Source organism: Phoenix dactylifera, chromosome 10 (genome assembly GCF_009389715.1).
Source record: "Phoenix dactylifera cultivar Barhee BC4 chromosome 10, palm_55x_up_171113_PBpolish2nd_filt_p, whole genome shotgun sequence".
Classification (NCBI taxonomy): Eukaryota; Viridiplantae; Streptophyta; class Magnoliopsida; order Arecales; family Arecaceae; genus Phoenix; species Phoenix dactylifera.
This window is the reverse complement of record NC_052401.1, coordinates 14,828,255-14,852,093: the sequence shown is the minus strand read 5'-3', so window position 1 is coordinate 14,852,093 and position 23,839 is coordinate 14,828,255. Positions and strand designations below refer to the sequence as shown.

Sequence of the window (23,839 nt, the reverse complement as noted above, 5' to 3'; positions counted from 1 at the left end):
GCTTGATTTATCTAGCTAGAATGTTCATTACTTACTGAGCTATTTAGCTCATTATACAATTTCTTGTTGTTTTACAGATTTCGAGAACTAGTCTATTAGGGTTCCAAAATGGAAGAGCGACTAGAAGGATTGTGGCACAAGTTATCTTAGATTAGGGTTATTTAAGTTGATTTGTTATCTTGGACATTTATTATGATTGCTGGACTTTTGTTATTTTAAGAACTAGGTTTCCGCATGTTGGTAAATTATTATTTCGCTGCGTATTTAGAATTGTGAGACCTTATGACTTAGTTAGTCAATAGAATAAGATTGCATTTATTCAGTTAAATTATTTTAGAATTACATAATTGAGGTGTTTGGTTTAGATTGATTTGTAGCTTATTCTTTTGAAAGAATTCAGGGATAAATATCAATCTTGAAGAATTGATTTTATTGGAGATTATAAAGTATTCATCTCGGTGAAATTATTAATAATTTAAATTATCACCTTTAGATTCAAATAATAGATCTTGTTCATGTTTATTGAAAATTATGTAATGTATATGAAACTTCAATTCAAAGTTTGGATTTATAAGCCGATCTAGGGTCTTTTGTCAATATTGTTGCGGTTGCTGATAAATTTGAATTTTAGAGGCTTACATGATTATGATGGAAGATTTTTAATAAATGCCATAGATCTCGATGAAGAAAACTCTAGAAGAGATCGCCGAGTCAATTTACTTATATCTATTGATTTAAGGTCTTCTAAGTTATTTTTACTTGTAAGAGTTTGACTTGGAATCGTCGAGTTGAGTAGATGAGAGAATTAAGATTTAATTTATTTTGAATTATAGTAACTAGCCTATATGGTGTTTTTGAACGTATCAATTAACTCGAGGATTAGTCTAGATGGATGTACTCGGGGGAAGTTAGAGGACGAAACCAAAAGTTCTTGTCGTTGATTCTATAAATAATCTGGAGGTAGCTATGTAATTTTCACCAATGGATTTTCTATTGTTGACAGTTCTTGGGAGAATCTTGTGCAACCTAAATTTAGAGTTAACAGATTGATGGTTTCTTGTTGGGCTTAGACCTACAATGCTTTAACATTGGTTCCCTACTCCTAGTTATGACATCATCAATCTATCTGTTCGAAAGGGTTTGAGGTTTTTTTTAAGGATAAAGGTTGATCATTAAATCATAGGCAAAGTTAAGAGAAGAAAAAAAAAGATTATAGATTATGAAAAGTATTTGATGCTAATGCTCTAACTTATTTGTATTAAGCCGATTATAATTTTTGTGTGGAATTAATCATGAACAATTAATTTCAAGATGGGGATTGTTTAGAAGCTCGGGAATGACATGATGTTTCCATACTTTCCAAAATTTGAAGCTTTAAGTGAGTTAATTTCGAGGATGAAATTATTTTAAGGAAGGAAGAATGTGAAACCCAAGCTTTGAATCGAACTGGGCCTGGTCCACTTGACCGGCCCAACCACCAGTTTTGGCCTCACGTGCGTCGCACGTGAGGGCACACAGTGAGGAGATGGGGGTTTCCTCCCGAAGAAATCGGGATCCCCAATTTTAGGGCGTCCTCCTCCTCCCCTTTGAGACCACCCGATGTAGAGCCGCCACGCCCGAGTCTCGTTCTTCCTCCTCGAGCTGCCGGCCGAGAGAGAGAGAGAGCCAAAAAAAAAAAAGAAAGAAGAAGAGAGGGAAGAAGAAGAAGGCTAACCGTCGCGGGCTCTTCTTCATATCCCGTGCGCATGCCTCCTCCGCGGGAAGAATGAGAAAGCCGGCCGCCGCGGGCACCGCCGGCCTCGACTTGGCCTCTTCCGAGCTCGCCGACCTCCTTTCGCGGGAGAAGAAAGAAAAAGAAAAAGAAAAAAAAGAGAAGAGGAGGAGAAAAAGTCGGGAGAAGAGAAGAGGAGGAGAAAAAAAAAAAGAATAGGGGGAAGGAATAGTGGGGCCAGGAGAAGGTTTTGGAGAAGAAGAGTAGAAAAAAAAAAAGAAAAGAAGGAAAAAAAAAGAGGAGAGGAGGAGAAAGAAAAAGAAAGAAGAAAGAAAGGGGGGAAGGAATAGTGGAGCCGGAAGAAGGTTTTGGAGGAGAAGAGTAGAAAAGAAAAGAAAAAGAAAAGAAGAAAAAAGAAAAAAAAGAAAAGAAGGAAAAAAAAAAGAAAAAAAAAAAGGAAAAAGAAAAAGAATAAAGAGAAGGTGTGGTTTACGGGTATGAACCTAAACTCGAGGTGCTAGGCACTTCTGTAGGTTTTTGTATACGTATATTATGATGAATTTTAAAAGACGAATATGATTTTTGAATATTAGGTTCTGCGAGGGATTTGCGGAATTAATTGGATTTGTTGTGGATCGCGTTCGCAAGGTAAGTGATGTAACCTCTTTCCTAGATTTATCAACAAACTATATATATGTTTTACGAATAGAATTATTCGTGATTTCGAATTTAATGCATGGATTTTATGTATATTTTTAGAATATTATATGACTCTGATTGAACATATTTGCTTCTGATTTGAATTGTATTTAATTGCTCTAACATTTTGCCTTTCGGCTTGGAACACTGAATATAATATAAGAAAAGATAATGACTTGAAATAGATTTTAGACTTGTAGTCGGGCTATGCTAAGGACCCTGCCAATGGGGCTAATACATTGGTACCGCAAGAAGAATAGTCGGTGATATGACCCTGACAGGAAATATGTGGTCATAGTTCCTGACTGTTGAGTTGAATCTGATAAATTGAAAAAAATTAAAATATAAATGATATTTGGTTTTGACACTGCATGTTTTCATGACTGAAATATGAAATAGAGAACTAATTGAACTTCGACTTGGCTATGTTGAGAATCCCGCCAATGGGGGCAGATACGTTGGCAATTGACTGTCTTGAAGGACTCACCGCAAGAAGATTAGTCGGTGTTGATGACCCTACCACAGGAAACATGTGGTCATAGTCCAGGATCGACAGGATGAATTGAACATATGAAAAGAATCTTAAGAATTTAAGAAATATTTAACTTGTACCCTAGAACTGCATATATATATATTTATTTTCTACATATTATTGCTTGATTTATCTAGCTAGAATGTTTATTACTTACTGGGCTATTTAGCTCATTATACAATTTCTTGTTTTGCAGATTTCGAGAACTAGTTTTTGGGGTTCCAAAATAGAAGAGCGACTAGAAGGATTGTGGCACAAGTTATCTTAGATTAGAGTTATTTAAGTTGATTTGTTATCTTGGACATTTATTATGATTGTTGGACTTTTGTTATTTTAAGAACTAGATTTCTGCATGTTGGTAAATTATTATTCCGCTACATATTTAGAATTGTGAGACCTTATGACTTGAGTTAGTCAATGAAATAAGATTACATTTATTCAGTTAAATTATTTTAGAATTACATAATTGAGGTGTTTGATTTAGATGCCTTGAATACTCGTGGAAAGAGTTTCCTATAGGTGTGCGGCAGTTGGCGCAACCCCCGGCTCGCGATCTCGGGCTGATAGATTTGTTCCATTGTGGGACTCCGAAAAGGAGTCAAAAATGAAGGCAACCCCTCTTCACAGCGCCCACAGTGCACTCACATCATTTCCTTTTTTTTTTTTTTTTTTCAATTCTCATTTCATGGTTTGGGCCAAGGTGGACTTGGGCTTCACCGGATCTTTGTTGTTCCTATTTTGATCACCATTGGGCTGGTCAAATGGACCGGCTCGTTTTGGGCGGGGTATTACAAATGGTCAACAAACTTGTTAGCTCATTTCTTACAGGACCTTGATCCAACCATATCTTGTTTGTTAATTAGGCAATAATCACAATCAGATCTGATCTCCCCAGATATAGGTTTGGGTCACAACAAGGACGGCAATGCAATCTCCTAATTTATACTTCATAGGCTCGCGATCTCGGGCTGATAGATTTGTTCCATTGTGGGACTCCGAAAAGGAGTCAAAAATGAAGGCAACCCCTCTTCACAGCGCCCACAGTGCACTCACATCATTTCCTTTTTTTTTTTTTTTTTTTCAATTCTCATTTCATGGTTTGGGCCAAGGTGGACTTGGGCTTCACCGGATCTTTGTTGTTCCTATTTTGATCACCATTGGGCTGGTCAAATGGACCGGCTCGTTTTGGGCGGGGTATTACAAATGGTCAACAAACTTGTTAGCTCATTTCTTACAGGACCTTGATCCAACCATATCTTGTTTGTTAATTAGGCAATAATCACAATCAGATCTGATCTCCCCAGATATAGGTTTGGGTCACAACAAGGACGGCAATGCAATCTCCTAATTTATACTTCATTGATTTTAGTTCCACTCCTTCCCCCAGCTATTTTTTCCTACAACCCCAAGAGAGACATTGGAAATATCAGCCAAAAACAAGAGCAACGTAATTTACAGCAAAACCAACCCATTATACAACGATTAGTGACATCCCAAGTAATTATACAAAAAAAAAAAAACACAACAAAAAGCTGTAGATTATACCAGATCGAGTGCCTGATATTAATTACCAAGCCTTTGGCCAAAATCTTTGAGCTGTAGGTATCTCCAAGACCTGCAGAGTGTTATTCAGTCAAGTAATTAACACAAGAAAGTGACATGGTAACCACTAAAATGCAGTTTGATTTCCTACATTTCTCCAAGAACAGAAAAGCTAAGCTGCGCCCTAAATTGTCTTACTGCATTTTCTTGGTGCTATATTTTTGCAAGAAATATAGTATGAGAATTGTTTAAGTGCCCAGTCATCGTTTTGGATGTCTTAAAAGTATTTATGTTGCTAGTTTACATATTAAAAAAGAAACAATTGAAATGAATCCATATGTACCTAAGTACCTTGATTTTGGTCTTAGATTCCTCCTCTTGGGCATGAATCCAATGATAAAAGACCATTACACACCAATAACACCTAATATGGATTTTTCAAGTGCTTTAAGTGCCCAGTCAAATTAAACACCTAATACAAACTAGGACTTCTCAAGAAATGAAAAAAGGGTGGACTAGATTGATTTTCTTGCTCAAGATCCCCAGTAAGAAATCGTTTCTTGCCTTTGGCAGCCATCTGCCTCCCTCTTCTTGTTCCTGTCTGCACATAGTGGGCAACAAGCTTCTAAATCATCTAAAAATAGGATCACAAGCAATAACGCCCAGGATCACTTGGGTTTCACATGGGTCAGGGTTGAGACAAGGAGCCCAACGAACCTGAGTTGCCTTGAACCGCCTGGTTTGGGGTTGGCTTAGGTGGTATACCCCCAGTTCACCATAAATCAAGGCATATCAGGCCTCCATGCATTGGTTCTTGGTCAATATGGTACAGTTTGAAATCTTAAGCTCAGCTACAAAAATAAATTCAAAATTCTCAAATGCATCTTTCTATATCATTGAAGGATCCATGTCAAAAAACCACCTTAGGAAATTAATGTAAGATATACCTAATGTGGTTTTAACAATAAAGAGGGGAGGGGAAGGGAAGGGCGAGGGATATGCAATACTCTTTATGGATAAAGAAAAACATACAGAATTAGGGAAAAAATCGACATCCTGATCTTGATCATCATCAGTAATTTATTACAAAAACCATATTTTAAACATTGAAAGAGCCTTCTAGAATAAAGGAAAACCAAAAGTAATATCTCATGGATAGATATAAAATTAAAACTGAACAGTTCATTGATTTTCTTTTGCCAATATATCTCTATTAAGACGGAAATAGCCCTAGATGGGGAAAAATCTTCCCCAATCACATTCCATTGCATCGTAGTCCCTCAACAACAGTCCAGTTTGAAAGAGTATACAAGGTTGCTAGAAATTGGATCCTTTTGGGAATGGTTAGTTAGATGGGCACAACATCAATTCTCTATTGGGCTTGTGGGTGTATGCATCTGTGTTGTGCGTGTGCATGTCCACTGGTGTGTGAATTGGTGTTAGGGTTAAGCTAACTTTGGAGAAGAGTAAATGAATTCTCTACATGAAACAAACCTTTCAATCTCCTAAGAGTGATTAATAAAACATCGGTAAATTGTTTAATCAGTTATTATAATATTCTCTTCCTTGAATCTCTCATAACTATGATTTATCAGTTACAATTTTCAGTCATTCTGCATGCTTTTCCAATAATTGTCTGAATCAAGTACATAATTTGTGCCAAAAAAAGAAAACATTTAGTTGTTCTCTGAGAGTGAACAGATACGCTACCAGTAGAGATGCATTTATTTAGCTTTGATTAAAAATTAAGAGTTCCACTTCTGCATAAGTACGAAAATTTTGAATATAACAAAATTTATAAATGGAAGGGACACAAAGCTAGCATGTGAAAAATCAAACATTGTAGACAATATGCAGTGTGCCAAACCTGCGTCGTAGTAGGAGCATGAAGTTAGCACTGCTAAGATTTCTTGTACATAAATATTTCTCCTTTTTGTTGCATAATAAGCATGCAACACCATGAATTTTTCCGAAAGTAGTAGTAGTTACCCTCTCTCCAAGTACCATGACTTTTAAATGTTCTCTATTGGTGCTCTTGCCCAGGTTGAGGTTGAGCAAGCACCGTGCCAAAAGCCAAAGTGATAGGAACTGATCCTTTATCATCATGGACAACCCAAATACCAAAATCTTCTTTAGGATAAACTTCAGGGCAGACAAAAGAACTACATGGAGTATATGGTCTTGGCACCTTCCTTCTCCGCATGTCCTGTAAAAAAATATGCAGGATAATATATAATCAAGATCTAATATCCAATAATGCTAGATATCCTAGACAAAAACTGGCATATTAAAATCAAGATATAACCTTTGAGGCATTTGGACCATAAGAATCCAGTGCTTGGTGAATTGATGAATAAATTTTGGTAGCTTGTTGAGATCCATGGGCGCATTTTATCACGCGAGCAGTTTCCTTTGGTTCAGTCGATCTAATTTGCAGGTACAAGATAAGGCGCGAAGGTAATGATCCTGGGATATCTTTCTTCCCATGTGTCAACTCCATTGTAACTATATCACCCCACAGGACATCCCACAACACTGAGCATGGATCCCTAGCTGGATTGAACTTTCTTTGGATCATAATGTTTGTAGGTTGCTGAAATTTATGCAATCAAAATGGGTTCTCAGTTTCCTGAAAGAATAGAATAGTGCCAAAAGCATTACAGGCAATTGAGTGTTGACCTACTTGTACCAACAAAACTCTTCGATGAGTGACTAACAGGATCTTTCCTTTTGGTAGTAAAAAGTGATCTTCATAAGCATCTGTAAATGCAAACTTTCCTCGGACTTTAAAGAGATCAACTTGACCAAGAAAGGTACCAGATTCAGCAAGATGTAAGATAGCCTTCACAATAAAACAGAGCATGTTAAGTGAGACTGTGCTTTAAACATGAGGTGAAATAAGCATGCAATGACCAGATTTTAGCATAATGGAAATGTGAAGATAATCATGAAAATGAAACAACTCTATGATGCATGGTTTTATAATTGAGACAAATATATTGCCAACATTAAGACATCTTTTACTATTATTATGAACTAAACAAGTTTAAGTGAAAAACTGACATTTTTTCCCATAATGTGCACCCTAAGAGGTATTATGGGTTACAAAAGTTTTACATAGGAATGATTTGATGCCTACAAGTGAAATTGAAGGTTCTTTACCTGTCCAGCAGCTTTGTATTCATCATATGGCCGGAGCAAATTATCCCCGCCGATTACTCGAGGAAGGCGTCTACGGAGCAATTGCTCTTCTGATGTGATAGCAGATGATATCTTCATTCTTACAGCATTGGCTCCTTCAGTAGTTTTCGATAGAAGATCTAAGACCCCACTCACAGGCTGCGCAGCAGCACCAATTAACCCTTTCCCAACACCCTGGACAAAACCCTCAACACCAGAAGATTTTGCACCTTCGAGAGGCTTTGTTAAGATGCCTGTCACTCCTCTAAAGAAGCCTTTTGCAAGAGCTCCACCTCCTTCTCTAATAACATCACCAATGTCTTCCACACCTTTGCTATCCTGGAAGAAGCAATATAAAGAGATAATAGGTTAACTGTATTCACTTGATAGGTTTGAATCAAATATTTTGCAGTATAGTGGTATCACAACCTAAAATATTCTTAACTTTTGATTACCTTTTTTTGTCGGCTTTGAATAAATTTCTTGTCCATGGACAAAGCTGCAACACCTTTGCTCATGCTACTAAGTGCGCTACTGGCGTTGCCAAGAATGTCAACACCAGAAAGAAGTCCAAGAGGCCGACTAAGAAGATCCTTTTGGATGCTAGAAACTGCAGTACTCACAAGAGCACTTTGACGCATGCATACTTCATCACGGAATCTTTGAGCAATACGCACCTAAATATACATATTGCAATCACTATGTTAACCTATATAGGATAGGATTAAAATAGGTTTATGGGAGCAGAACTATATCATATGAAACTAACTATCCAGATCCAGGCATGACAATCAAATAACAAACATAGGAAACAAATATGATGAACTTTATAAACATCAAGACTAATCAATGAAAAAGAAAATGTAGACCCACCGGCATATGCTCCATGTTTCCCAATGCAGTCATTAAAGATGACCAAAATCCAAGTACACCTCTTGGTCGTTGGATTGGTGACATAGCCATTGATACTTTAAATCGGATCTCAGAGATGTTAAGCAGCCTATTGGTAAAAGAATTTCTAATAAGCATTTAATGAAAAAAGAACAAAAAACAGTCTCATGATGAAATATAATAAGCTTTATGCATACCCAATTTTGACTATTGGATCAACTGAAACAGCAGTAGTTGAAGAACTAAATACTGTACTAAATTTTGCTTGTTGAAACATCTCATGAAGGCGCCAAATAATTGGTTCATGAATGTTAACTAGAAAGGCAGAATTAGCAGGAACCTGTAAAAAGGTAAAACAGATCTGATTTTCATTTATATGAACATAGTAAGTCAGGATAAAGCAGGAAAAGCAGGATTGAAATATATAGAAGAGTCTTTACTAAATATAAAATTGAAAAATTGAATTCATGCAGGCCTCCAAAATATCAACCCATATACCTGTAGACCAACATATGGATACACACAAAAATCTAGGGAATTATTAGTTTGCATGGTCATTGAAAACTTTAGAATGTAGTCCAGCTGATCCCCCATTCTCTGCGGCCTAAAGAGTACTGGCATTGGAGAAAAAGGCAATTGGTTATCTACTTGAATCCCATGCATTCGTAACTTGAACCTGCCATTACGAAATAATACATAAGCAAGCAGATGCAAAACCTTGGAATTAGGCACAACTAATGGTCAAACAAAATCTAATATTTTAAGAACTTACCTACTGATTCCAGAGCCCAATCCAGATGAATAAGAAAGTAGAAGATTCTGCACTGAGAGATATAGAATTTCTTCAGGCATATGATCAACAATTGATAGCCCCAGCTCTGTTACCTCAAAAGTGACATGCAATTCACTATCCGATGCTGAAGATGATTGTTTATAACCAACCACTGATGGTTGAAAAACAGGTAATGGAACTATTTCATGTATGCTTTCTGGAGTTTCATTCTCTGGCATCCAATCACTAATTCGGCCAATGTGTATTTTTCCCTCCTTAAGAACAGAAAGATGTACAGCTTTTGTAGGTCCACTTGATGTCAGCATGGGTCTGTGATCCACAACCTCATCAATGTTGTACAACTCAGAGCTTGAAGTGTCAGTTCCATCAACTAAGACTTCCAATAACCTTTGTCTACCTAGATCTTCCCAGAAAAATGCAGCAGCAGCATTAGGAGGAAGATTGTGCCAGGAGTCATCAGTACCACCAACTTGGCGAAAGCGCACAGGTAAGAACATTGAACGATTTTCGATCCTGTTAATGAGAAATTACAAGTATTTTTATACAACAGATAAGTCTACAAGGGTTAAATAGAAGAAAAAAGAAAGGCATTTAACTCAGTGAATACCTGTAGGGGCTTGATGATGAAGCAAGGCGAAACACTACTTCGTAGCGTGAGCTTTTTGTTCCACCCCTTACCTCTACTCCAAGATACATCTGATCATTTCCCATATCGCTTTTCATGCAAACACACATTACACCATCATTTTCAATGCTAAATGGAGTGCTCCATTTGTATCCATCCACCCGCAACTGAAGACAGAAAAAGATAAACAGGTATGTTAACAAGAAGACGAAACATGGAGTACAGAATAGCAATCCAATAAACTACATTTTCTCACCTTCAATAATTCATTTCTTGCACTGGTTTGCCATTTAATTAATTTTGGAGGATCACCTGGGTGAAACCATTTTTCTGTTTTAGTGTTACACTGAGACAAAGATATACTGCATCCAATCCTGTTGATAAATAGAGTCTGCGGTATAAAATGAACAACCTGCACATATTTGATTTAGCAAGTGTAAGATTAGCATATTGTCTTGATTATGTAATTTGTCGATGTACTGAATAAGATATACATATTTTGATGTAAAGATAAACTGATTTTTCATTATCTAGGTAATAACTAAATTGTGAATGATAACATGTAGTGCACATTATAGCATTTATTCAGATGAGATGACTAGTATCATTTTTCCATAAATTGGAATAATAAAATATGAAAGCGCAGCTTGTAAGAAAATATATGCCCCTACTACAATGGAATTGCTTCATCAGTAATCTACACCCACTTAATTATCTTCATGACACTTGCATCTTGGCCATGTTCAGAAGGTAGAAATTTAAAGGAAGAATTTTAGGAACATGAAAATAGATTCTACGTGATTTTTGTGTTTTCATAAAACTTTAGTATCATTAAAGAATACATTAAAGCAGCATATATCATGAAACTAAACAATTTGAAAATGAAGGCTATCCGGGTGAAAATGGAAGCACTTATTTTGTCCATTACTGACCTATAATTCCTTGTCACTAAAAGAACAAATGCAGGTCACCTTGTTCAAATAAGGCTTACCCTGAATAGATATAGCTTAAGTTACCTAGAGTTGCATTACTCATTACAGGTGACTATCTTGTGGTTGACATAATATTGCCAAGATAAGTTGCCTATTGTTTTTTATGAAGGTTACCCTTCCATTTCCTCATTTGGAAATATGAAGTTATTGCATAGGCCATCTAAGATAGTGCCAATAACATAAGAGGACCGAAAATTTTATATTAATAAGTCAAAGTGGACTAAACCATACTTGGAGGCATGAACTAAACTGTAATATAATTTGAGTTTGATTTAATATCCTTTCCTGTATCAGGAAAACAGTAACCACAATTAATAATATGATGCTATCTATCCCAGGTCATTTTTACAAGTCCTCTGTAATTTGATTCTATTTGGAATAAGGACAGACCCCATGAGAACCAAATTGAGTCCTTACATATGGCACAAATTAAAAACAAAAGTGATGATACAATATAATGAGAAAAAGAAGTTATCAAATGAGTTTTCTTCTTTATAGGAAAACAGATACTGAATATAATGTTTTGACAGCCCTGAATATTATTGGACTGTCAGAAGTACATCATAATGGTTTAAGTTGAGTTTTTAATAGTTAAAGATAACCTTAGGGAAGTAAAAAACAAAACTTCCAATTAAAAAAGGTCCTTCCAAATGCTAAATATATAATCCTTTCCTAGAGAAATAAGGAAGAACTTTTGAGGTTTTAGGATATAACAGGGGAAATAGGCATAGAAAATGTCATGTTCTCCTAGAAAGTTCATTCAATAACGTAAAATATCTTAATCCACATCTATAAGCTCACAGTAATGCAAATTCATTTATTTATTTTACTAGGCAACAACAGAAAGTATGACAAATTCACAAATTAAAATAAATGATAATCTTCTGAAGAAAGGTTCTGATAAGGCAAAGCAAGGATCTATGGGAACTAATACAATCCTATTAAACTGGGATTACCGAAATAGGGCATAAAAGAATGCGGAAATATAGAGGAGATCGACCTTTGTTCTGTCAGAAGCCATTTTAAGGTGTGCTGAAAGCCTGTAATATGATCCATCAGAAGCAAATGCTTTAAGATTAACTTGATCCTGCATAAAAGAATAGTTTCCTCTGGCTCAGTGACAAACTATGCCGGCATGAAACAACTAAATACAGAGACGGCATGAAACAACTAAATACAGAGACGGTTCGATACCTTGCTCTCAAGCTCAAGAAGAGAAATCCCAGGGCTGTAGTTATCTGAATGACAGACAGCTACAGATATACCCAGACGTGCTGAGGTAAAAGTATCACCACGTGATTGAAACGACAAACTTCCACCACGCAGTATATAGTCTTGTGGAGACAACATAACATATTTGGGACTAAAGTCCTCAATAACTTCCAATATCTGAATATTTCTCCTTAAAACAGGATTTTTTCTATCTAAGGACTTTGAGGAATGTTTTAAGGCCAATTTCGCGGATTTAACAGCTTTAGAAATTAAGAGAGAATCAGTATCTGCATTCTCCAGGGGTTCCACCTCTACAATACGATATGATAATGGCACTGCTGAATTATTCTGGATCCAATATGGAACAAACAACCTCACTGTTTTGGGAGCAGCATCAGTTCCTCCCAGGTCGTGCTCAACACTAACACGCACCCTCCTGAATATAGTAAATGCTTGAAAATATCACATTCAAATATTTTCTAAGCACAAAAATGGAGAAAAGTAACTGTGCTTAAACCAAAAATATATTTGAAATATACTATGATTAGGATGCATATATTTTCATGTATATATTTAACATGCTCCATATAAACTTTAAGAATCCTAAAGAAAAGAGTAGAGACTGGATATAGATCATGATGAATGCGACACATGCATATACCCATGCTTTGAATCCCATCAGTTCAACAGAAGCTATAGTATTCATGTAATTTTAGCCTAAACATAAGCATAAACATAACTTGCAAGTATAAAGTGTACAGAAATATAGGGCATCAAGTTAATTAGGATCATGTGTATTAAAAACCTCTGATCTGCACACTTTCTATCATAACCCCTTATACATAATATATGTTTATGTGCATGTGTATATACATTACATACATGACATGTATGTAGGTGTAGACACACATGAAAAGAGAGAGAGATAGAGATGGATATACAAATACATAAACATGGAGTTGTAGAATATGCAATAAACATTTAAAGATCTTTAATAAAAGATAAATGGTTCCAAAATCAATGATGAGGCATCCAAATTTAAAAGCAATACTATTGATCATTTACACAACCAAAAATGTCTAGAAAAAGAAAATATATGTTTTGGGACTATCTAACCTATGCGTCAAGAGGGCGTAAAAATAGACAACTTTAATTACAATTAAAATGTTTCTCTTCTAACAATAAGTGTCAAAAACCTATTTGCTCCTATCTATAATGGTTTTAAGATGCTTAAATCATGATCAGCAGTGCAGAAATTTGATTTCTATGCTCTAGCATGCACTTACAGACTAGCAAAATTGGTACTTTCCACTTTTGCACCTACTTGATGCATCAGTAGAAGATCATGAAAACATATGATTTTTCGACTCTAGGTAGTTTTAGTAGTGCACATCATGATCAATGGTGTAAATCTTCTTACCAGAAAAAAATGGTGCAAATCTCCAATTTGGATTCTCAATAATGATTTATGAACCGTTAAATCTAATGCCATTTCTTCAGTTCAACTAGGCCATTTATGGAATTTTGTCAATGGACCAAGTGCATCTAAAATATTTAGATTGTGGCTGATGATAGCACATTGAATGCCCAAATCAATTAAAAGAAAACCTTTATCACTTTCAAACGTATGGAATGATGAAATGCCTTGATTCATCTATTGTTTAGAAGATTTCAAACTACTTGAAATTTAGTTACATACTTACATGCAAGGTTCGCCGTACCGGTACCGAACCCCGTACCGGTGCCGCATTAGTATAGGCGTACCGAGTGTCGGTACGGTACCGTACGCTCAGTACCGACCGTACCGACATTGGTGTACCGATACCGGTACCCATCGGTACGGGTACGGTACGCTCGGTACCGACCGGTACCGACCGGTACAGCGAACCTTGCTTACATGTGTGTCAAAATGACTAGGAAAATATCAAATCTTAGATGATCACAGACAGTAACTCTATTACTACTAACCAATTTTGTCCACCAGATCAATGGTAAAGATTTTGAAAATATTCGATTTTTGTTTTAAATTGCAATGGTTCTAGTTTAGATTTTTCATCACTGATGTTGCCCAAGTAGACCTTTGAATATATGGTGTGTGTCTATATATATATATATATATATATATATATATATATATATATATATATATAAGTGAAACAAAACCAGGTCGCATGCCCCTCCCAAGTGTCTATATGACAAACTGCTTGTACACATGATAAAACTTAATTTGAACATCGAGTATTAGTAATGATCTTTATAAGACTGGTCATATTTTAGAATGTGCAAAGTCCAAAGCTAAATCCATGAAAGGTGACAAACTCTTCAGACAAAGGTTTCGACCGGTTCAGCCTGTACCGTACCGGTGCCGGCCAGAACTGATACGGTATAGCCTCCGGTTCGCATCGGTACAAGCCCGGTATCGGCATCAGGAAGAAGAAGAGGAAGAAATAGGAAGAAAGAAGAGGAAGAAGAAGAGGAACAAGAGGAAGAAGAAGAAGCCCACCTCCTCCCTCGGTTTGACGAGGATCACCCGTTCTCCGGTGCGGTTCCGGCCCCTTCTTTGCTCGCGGGAGAAGGGGGAAAAGAGAGGAGAAGAGAAGAGGAGAGAGGGAAAGAAAGGAGAGGAGGAGATAATTCGGGAAGGAGAGGAGGAGACAATTCGGGAAGGAGAACAGAAGGGAACAAAAAAAAAGATGCCCTTGCGCAGGGGCGCGAGTGGGGGAATGCGTCCCCGACTCGCGCCTGCGCGTGTTTTATGCGGTGCAAGCCGTGCATCCACGTGCAGGAAATCGCGCGCAAGCGATTTCCTGCGCGGGCTCTTCGCGCGGGGCAGCGAGCCCATGCAGGGGACTTTTAATGCCACAGCGTGGCATTTATTGCCACTCTGTGGCTGAACGCGCGTGCGCGTCCGCACGTTTTTTTTTTTTTTAAGCGGAACCGGTTACCGATACCGGTATTGGCATGGTTTGCCGTACCGGTCCGGCCTGGGGCCGGTACTGGATCAGCGTGGAATCCGGTACCGATAGTTTATTGTTGGAGAACCGGTATGGGCCCGGTTCAGATTAGTACGGGACCGGTTCGAACCGCTACGCGACCGGTACGGGACCGGTACAGGACCTGTCCGGGCCATCACCGGTATGCCGACCGGTACCGGTACAGCGGACCTTGGGTATTGGTCTTTACCGGTACGTTGGTTCGGTCGGTTCCGCGTACCTTGACCACACTAGAATCTGTTGTCAAGCTTATCAATGATCTAAGCGAAAAAAACCTTTCAACATAGAACATAAGTAGTTTATATTAGAAATTTAGAACTATCAAGCATTAGACATAAGCTAGTTCATATTAATAATGTCAAATATTAAACATAATTTTAAAGCACATGTTTTTGTCATAACCAACAATTCACCAAGTATAACTCATTCTGACATAAAAAATGATAACTAAGACACATTTAGTATAACTCATTCTACCTAGCATGGTGCACCTTGCCTAGAAATATGGTAGTCGATTACAGAGTACTTACAGAATTCCCACAAATAACTATATTATCTTGCAAGAATCATGTAACTTTTGAAGAAAAAGGTGAAACAACCAAAACCTTTCTTAGATGTCAAAACTTTAATTCATCTGTTCAAAGGGAGTTTCACAGAGACTCTTTAAACAAAAATCATTGGTCTATCTTCTTTTTAACAACCAGATTAGTGTAATATCTTCTGGTATACATACTGAGTGCATTGATCTCCATGTAGAGGTTAAAAAGATGTGATTACCAAAAAAAATATATTTTCAACCAAAACCTTTCCAAGTTCCTCTCAATTTGTCCACCAAGTAGAGGATCGATTTAGGAACATATCCTGAACTTATTTTTTAAGATATATGGATGATAAATTATTCATGCGCCGAACCTGTTAGTTTGTTGCTGAACCATCCAAAAGGAAGATGCATGGTCAAGGCCCAGTAAATTCATTATGAGAATGGCATCCTGATAAAGAAGAAATAATAATTAGATGGGATGAGCTTTAAGTTAAAACCATATTAATCACTGAAGATTCAGTTACCTTTTCCAAAATCCAACCACCTTGCACAAACAAGGTAAGGTAAATAGGTTTTCGAATATCTGCAGAATAGACAAATGCATTTCCACCTGATGAGATAATACCATGCTGCCGCTTGACCATATTCCCTTCAACCATTCTCTCCCATATAGCATATTCAGCTTCATAAGGAAGCTTATTTTCCAATCTGAGAGCTGAATTAATAGATATTTTCCAATCATAAACAGGAGCATTTAATTCCGTGTGAAGAACTGAAGCATCAATGCCAACACTGAGCCAGAAATATTGTTTGGTACCAGTACTGGGATTACAGTATGAGAGCATGTCCTTCTTCTCAAGCTGATTCAATCTAAGAATAGAATTTTGTGATGGAATAATTGAATGTTTTATGGTGTTCTGTCTAGAAAGTGGAGCTTGCTGATTGGTGGATTGCTCCCTGCCAGAACCCAGGGCGACCATTTGACCCCAAGTGTACATCTCCTGAGAACTTTCAGCAAAAGGACGAGCCTGCAAGCATGCGTCCATACGACTAACCATATAAGTCCATGGTAAAACCGTTGATGATCCTGGATCTATAACAGCAATGACATTTCTCCTGCCATCTGTGTTTTCCTCAGGTAATGGTTGCCTTATACGTATCCAACGCCTTCGCCGTACAAAATCTACAGCTGATTTTGAAGATGCTTTTGAAGAATTTGGAGGCCATACCAAGCTCTGAAAATCAGTTCCATATGCCCATCCATCACTGTCCACAAACTGAGACTTCTCAATTTGCCAGGCTGATGTCCATTTCCAACCAGCACGGAGTGGAGGCTCAAAAAAGTCCTTCAAAATAAAAAAATTGTTAAAAGCAAGCACAACACATCCCCTACAATATATCATATCCAGAATATTGGAAATTGTATGACTTTTAACATCTCACCTTTGATGAGTATGAAAAATCTCTGGTACTCCAACGTCCAGGATCATTACCACGAGAACCGAATGACTTATTTCCCCAACCAGAAATTGGTTGATATCGTTGATTTTCAAAGACCTCTTCTGTCACTGTAGTAGAACTGTTTGGTCCCATGTTTTGAACAGGATCACTGAGCATGGTGGCAAGGCATAAAGATACTTCTAGCTTGATGTCAGAATCATTCACAATGACAGCAAGAGCCCTAAGAATTGCATGCCTCTTCCCATTCCTCATGACAACTTCGAAGGCAAAAGGGTTTCTATCAAGTGACTTTGGAGCAACAGATAGAGCAAGAACTGAATCAAAGCTCTCCCAGGGCCCATCTGGGCCAAGCCCAACACAGAAACCAACATCTCTTTCAGTGCTAGTTGTGCTCTCTATTCCCCTTTGGATATTCACGTCAGCATTTCGTTCAATATAAGAAGTGGAAATTACTAAACTACCACAATTATTCCTTTCTTCATCAATAAATAGCTGACCCTGAGTTTATGTAAACATTTTTTTGGTTGGTCAAATGAGTTTTTTAAAACAGTCAAACTAAAAGGAATAAAAGAGCATAAGTTTGCAGAAACACGATACACATGTTAGCAAGCAGGTTTATCTGGAAATTGGGATAAAATCATGAATTTACAGTGCTATAAATGCAATCAAATCACCTTTCTTCTGAGAGGATATGATATAAACTGCTGTACATCAACTGCTTGCTGTAGTACTTTTATTGAAGCAGCCCTTTTCAGTGTACCAGAACTCCTACTAATAGGAACAGACAACGCGCCTATAACTTCACCTACATTGTTCAAGCTATAATAAGAGACAAACACAAGTATACAAAACATTGAATAACGAAAAAAAGCCCTCCAAAAGAATAGTCTATATATTGAATTTCTGAGATTATTTCAAGCTTGAATATATTAAAATATATCGAGTACCTAACCTATCATAAACTATTCTTAAATTAAACATGTTTAACTGGATTAACAGAATGATCTTATAAGAATAACGGTTAACTGTTATTAGTCCAAAAGGAGTATGTGTGCAACTTTAGTTGGAACGTTTTTAGAGTTAAAGATGCAATTCAAATCAAAAGAAAGGATGTTTACGACAACAGATGTCTTAAAGAGGGGTTTTTGTAGGTAATGAACCAGCAGATGTAATTGTGGAGTATTATCTGGTCAAAACTTAAAATGATGCTGCAAAATTTTATGACAACTATAAAACCAGCATTATTGCATGAATTCGAATATTGGATTTTGAAGATGATGCATAAGCAAGGATCTTGTTAGCATCGGCGAGGATGTTGATGAGAACATGTGGTAAAAATTTTACCATAGAACAAGGTCAAGAGTAGAAATGAAGGTTACAAATTGATGTGCACGTATTGCTGCAATCAATCTGTTGTAGATGGAAATATCCCAACAAAAAAACAGTTATAAATACCATAAACCTCATGTATAAGATATTATAAATATTAAAATGCATATTGGCCAACTTACATACATGGGAATAAAAAACCCTGGTATGCAGTTGGCTGCCTAATGTGGATGCGTATAGCAGAGTGTTGTCCCTTTACCTGACCTCTATTTAATCTCTCTCTATTCTCTAATTTGAATTATAACATGTTTTGAATTAAGACAGGAAAGTAGAGGTACCAACCATTTGGGTGCCATATCATCTGATTGTTCTTAAAGAAAAAGCTACCATTACATCGCATGCTAGGATAGGAAAAAGGCTTGGGCTTATTTTTCTCTTTCGATGTTTTCAACGAATTCTTTAGGAATCCAAATGAAAAGGGAAGCAGGAAAAGAAAAAACAATATGGTCTCATCTCTCATGAATCCTAGCATAGAAAAGGAAGCCAAAGCCACAAAACAGAAACATGTTAATTTGACCCACAAATATCAAGCATCTAAAATCCTCATATCCATATAGCATGTGTTGGGCACTAGTGTATACATACATGTGTAACATGTTTTGGTGTCTTAATACATACACACAAACATCTAATTGGCTGCATCTCCTTGAGTGTAATAAGGAAGATGATAAACAAAATTGTTGGTGGATGCATATTTAAGGAACAACGACAAATAATGTTAAAAAATCTATACAGTGCATATATTTAATAAGTTGCTGTAAGGAAGGATAATTAAGGAACTAACAGATGTAAAATGTAAGGGAAGGGCATGTGGCAATATAGTTTAAAGCTGACTTTGTGGAGAAGAGACCCCCTCTAGTGCACTTCAAGGGTTAAGGAAAAATGGAGGCCGAGGTCATAGATAGTAGTGATGACTTACACCTCGTTCGATGCGACGTTCGCAGCGGAATTCAAACGGGACGTCTTTCATCGTATGAACGCGCCTCGGATCGTAGAATTCAAAAATTTTTCTGGATCCAAATGCAGAAGATCTTTGAACTCATTAGGGAGGGGAGATTAGGATATGAGGAGGGTTGATTAAGATTTATAAAACTGAAACAAAAATTAGAAGTTATAGATTTGAAGATCTCATCTTCAAAAATTCTGCAGGTGTTGAACACCGCAGCCTGATGATTTTTCTAGGTTCCTGGTTAAGCCGCACACGTATCCGGCCCCTACAGGTAGCCACATGAAGATCTAATTATCTGAGATAGGATCTTACCGGAGTGCTAGCAACATAGATTGGAAGAAATCTGCAACATACCTCCTTGAAGAAGAACCCTTTTTTCTTTGATCTTACTCGCAACGGAGGAAGAGGAAGGAGGAACCTTTGCCGTGTGGATCTTCCTTGCCTTGATGCCGTGTAAGAAGAGGATGCAGAGGACCCCCTTGCTGCCGTGGAGGAGGAAGAATGGGCTTGGACGTGGAGGAAAGAACTCCTTTCCTTGGGCGAATTGATCTATTCCTAGGTTCTTCTTTCTTTCTTTCCAACACTTGGAAGAAGATGAACTTGATCTCCCTTGCTGCCGTGGGAAGAAGAGGGGAAGCCTCTTGCTGCCGTGGGAAGGGAGAAGAAAAGAGAAAGGAATGCGTGGAGAGGAAGAGGAGAGAATTAATTCATAATGTCTCCCTTGCTACCCTTTTATAGATTGGGTTTAGGGCTTCTCCTAATCTTATTAGGAGTATGGGACTATAACCCACCCTTGGATTAATGCCAAGTGTCCAATCCTTGTGCTCATAGATGCATGACATGTGTCCACTTAATCAATTGATTAATTTTCTAATCACGTTAGGATTCCTAATCTCATTAGGAGAATTAATTGATTTGGGAGCATGCATCCTACGACGCCATGTGGATTTTAAAGTCGCATAGTGTGAACACGACTTAAGTCATATTCATCCTACAATGACATGTGGTCTTTAAAATCCGCACAATCCTTGGTTTAATCAAATTGACCCAATCATGAACCCAAATCAATTTGGGTCGAACCCAATTTGATTTGGCTCATTAAATCAGCCCAATTGCAATCCAATTGCAATCAATTCCACTTAATTCTTCTTCCATTAACTCACTAACACTTAGTGGGTTAATTTAAGCACCAATCATATTGATAATTGATTTCTATTGTGATTCCAAATCACAATTATGATAGTCTGACTAATTAAATCCTCTATGTGTGTGACCCCGTAGGTTCTATTCTGACTGGTAGTGAGACATATTGAGATCTCCATCTCAATATCACTGAAACTCCTTTCAATGGACTAAAACGATTTCAGTTCTACTTTCAGGTTTCACTGATCACCAAGTGAATGCTTTCGAGTCTCACAATCCACTAGTAACACCTAGCAGTATGTGGTGGCAACCCAGCAGAATGGAATGTCTGAACCTCTAGGTGCAGTTAGCATATGATACAGTCCCTCTATCATGGATCCGGACATGACGGAGGTTATGGATATCTCGTCAAACCCCATCGTCCGTCATATGTCAAATTTATACAACTTCCAGTTCGAGATACGGAAAATTTTTTCCAAAATACCTGGCTAGGAATTTATCGAACTCAGTCTCATAAATTACATAGGATCACTCCTAATCTATAAAGGTCGATAAATCCTATCTAGATGCAACTCTATTCCAAAATGAACCTACTGCAACCAATTCGCACTACAAGGACCCGAATGGCTAGGGCCCAAGTTCACATGCTCGTCAAACTACAGCAACCTCATAGTGAATAGCTGAGGCATCGCAGGTCAAAGGACCAGTCATACAACTGCAGCATAAGTAGTCACTGACGAGTGGATAGACATCCATGTGACTACTATCTTTGGTCACGCTCAGTACCTTGTTCTCTAATAAGTACTCGCATAATCACTCTAGTGTCTCTACACCGTGGACTCGAGACTCGTCCATCTGACTAAGTGATCTGTGCACTAATCTCAGTGGATCGATCACCGTCCCTCGTGACACATGCCTCAAATTCTCAACTCCTTGAGAATATGTGTCATCATCTATTAATTTCTTGGACGATTCATGGACACATACAAACATGAATGAAAAACAAATTGCCCAATCTTATTTATTAAAAAGTATCAAATTACAAATTTATGCCCCGGATTACAAATATGCGTCAGCCATGTTGGCTTCTAGGGCATACTTCTAACAAGTAGTGGTGATAGAAGACCACTTGAGAAATCTAAAAGTAAAAGAATGACAGAGTAAAATTTTTTGGCTTCCATATAAAAGAATGATAAAATAAAATTTTTTACCACAAAAAAGTTATGAGATAGGGTTTGTTGTTTGTTCAGCATGTTGGCACGATGATGTTTACTATTGGGTGCAGGCACAATCTTAAATATTGTGTAATTTCATGACGAAAAAGGAGCACTACAATATAAACTCTTTTACATCAGCTTCACTGCATATACTCATGTTTGTTTGAGTGCAGCAGCCAGTTGGAGGTGCCAATACATACAGTCACTTGCTTTTCTCCAAAAAAAAAAAAAAGCATATATGATGATCAACATTTGAATGAGTTAGAACATCAACCTCAAATGCCAAAATAAATATTTACTCCCAAGAATGCCTAAATAGATATAAGACATCTAGGATGCTAGAAAAGGATAGAAAGTCAAAATACTGTCTTGATCAATGACAATATCTTTGTGATATTGGCCTATCAAATGAGGATGCCAATTGCCTTATTCTGCAAAAATTCCCTAAACAAAAACAAAGAGCTGACTTCACACAAATATGTTTCATACTTCAGTACAAAGTAAGCATACATCTCATAAAGACAATTTATGAGCACAGATCAAACAAGATATATAACACATGATGAGAGTATAAAAATGGATGTTGATGACATTCTTTGTTCTCAGCTCTCACTTGTACTGTAAACGCAAAATTTCGCTGAATTAAGAACATCAACACAAGCAGTGCATCATAAAGCATTAAAAATTAATAGTTCAAAAATAGTCAATGTCATATGCCCAAAAGAAGAAAGAAACAGATTATGGACTAGGAAATGTAGTCCCCTTGTATGCACAGAACTCTACATTACAGTACATGGAAATGAACTCTAATTATTACCTTTGCCAGCTTTTGAAGCAAGGTTTGTAACCTCAACTTCCATATTTGCCAGTCCCTGAACAATACGAAATGAATGACCATTAGGTTCAGTCACAATTTCAACACAAAGCTAAGTTTGAGCTAAAAATATAATCATATATACATATTCAAAACACAGTCACTATTTGAAATTTTAACAGAATTCTAAAGCTGACTCTGGTACAGCAGTTCCTATATCAATGAGACGCCCTACGTCTCATTCAGACGCCCACACTCAGACGCCCTACGTCTAACTGTGGTTCGAACTACTGATTTACGTAATTGGAAGTAACTAATTAGGTTTACGATGAGACCTAGAAATTGATCACTGATCCAATTTGAGTACATCTATAGGATAAACCTCAACAGAAAACTGTTGAGTAACAGCAGCAAGTGATTGAATTCAGTAGTTCTCATACAAAATTATTGACTCTAGAGATATGGTAATATGGAGAAGACAAAATTGTTTGAAGCACACATGGAACCGGAAGTGCCGCTTGTTTCAAAGAGAGGACGGGTTATTCACATTTAATTTGATGGTTAGAGGCAAATTGAAAGCTAAGCAAGGGTAATTAAGATCCCCCGGGTGAAAAAGAGAGATGTCAGCTGTGTTACATATAATATGTGGAAGTATTGACGTAATTTCATAGTCATTCGGTTTGAATGCAACATGAAGAACACAAGCCAAATGATGGAACAGGGAGACCTAGGATGTAGAAGATCATAACATAAGTGATTCAACTTATTTGGATTCTTATATATCCACTCATGTGGTACTTCATCATACGATTCACATAAGATCTACCTGTCAAGATATCATCATATACATTTAGAAAGCCGTATGTTTTTAAAGAAGCTTGTACAGTTTGGGAAAGAAGTTTTATTGATAAAAAAAAAGAATCTCTTTCAACCGATATGCCCTAAGGCACAACCATACATAATCTAGAAATCATACTTGGAAAGGGTGGACAATTAGCTAGAGCAACAGGTGCTGTAGTAAAACTGATTACAAACGAGGATAAATCAGCCACATTAAAATTACCATGTGCGAAGTGCAACAATTTAGACAAAATTGAAACTTCTCATTTCTGCAAATACCCATGTGCAACATGATAGTAGTATCTACACGGAATT

The 23,839-nt window shown here is 37.2% G+C and overlaps 1 protein-coding gene across 3 annotated transcripts in view; it reads right to left on the bottom strand.

Moving 5' to 3' along the window:
- Positions 1-4,269: 4,269 nt before the first annotated feature.
- LOC103722332 overlaps positions 4,270-23,839 on the bottom strand; it is a 148,533-nt gene continuing 128,963 nt past the window's right edge. Inside the window, exons 47-65 of one of the 3 annotated variants that reach the window (XR_005513724.1) lie at positions 22,688-22,742; positions 17,847-17,977; positions 17,155-17,670; positions 16,236-17,057; positions 16,083-16,159; positions 12,160-12,613; positions 11,966-12,052; positions 10,230-10,385; positions 9,956-10,140; positions 9,328-9,861; positions 9,054-9,231; positions 8,753-8,895; positions 8,538-8,664; positions 8,120-8,341; positions 7,647-8,003; positions 7,168-7,326; positions 6,790-7,077; positions 6,352-6,690; positions 4,270-4,557 (exon numbers count right to left, since the gene is read on the bottom strand). Coding sequence is in view for 2 of the 3 variants with exons in the window: in XM_039131054.1 (XP_038986982.1) it covers positions 6,508-6,690; positions 6,790-7,077; positions 7,168-7,326; positions 7,647-8,003; positions 8,120-8,341; positions 8,538-8,664; positions 8,753-8,895; positions 9,054-9,231; positions 9,328-9,861; positions 9,956-10,140; positions 10,230-10,385; positions 11,966-12,052; positions 12,160-12,613; positions 16,083-16,159; positions 16,236-17,057; positions 17,155-17,670; positions 17,847-17,977; positions 22,688-22,742 (4,674 nt within the window). In the remaining variant the exon portion in view is untranslated. Of the gene's footprint in view, positions 4,558-6,010; positions 6,691-6,789; positions 7,078-7,167; positions 7,327-7,646; positions 8,006-8,119; positions 8,342-8,537; positions 8,665-8,752; positions 8,896-9,053; positions 9,232-9,327; positions 9,862-9,955; positions 10,141-10,229; positions 10,386-11,965; positions 12,053-12,159; positions 12,614-16,082; positions 16,160-16,235; positions 17,058-17,154; positions 17,671-17,846; positions 17,978-22,687; positions 22,743-23,839 lie in introns of those variants that run through there. The other 2 variants (XM_039131054.1, XM_039131055.1) reach the window with 2 other exon arrangements.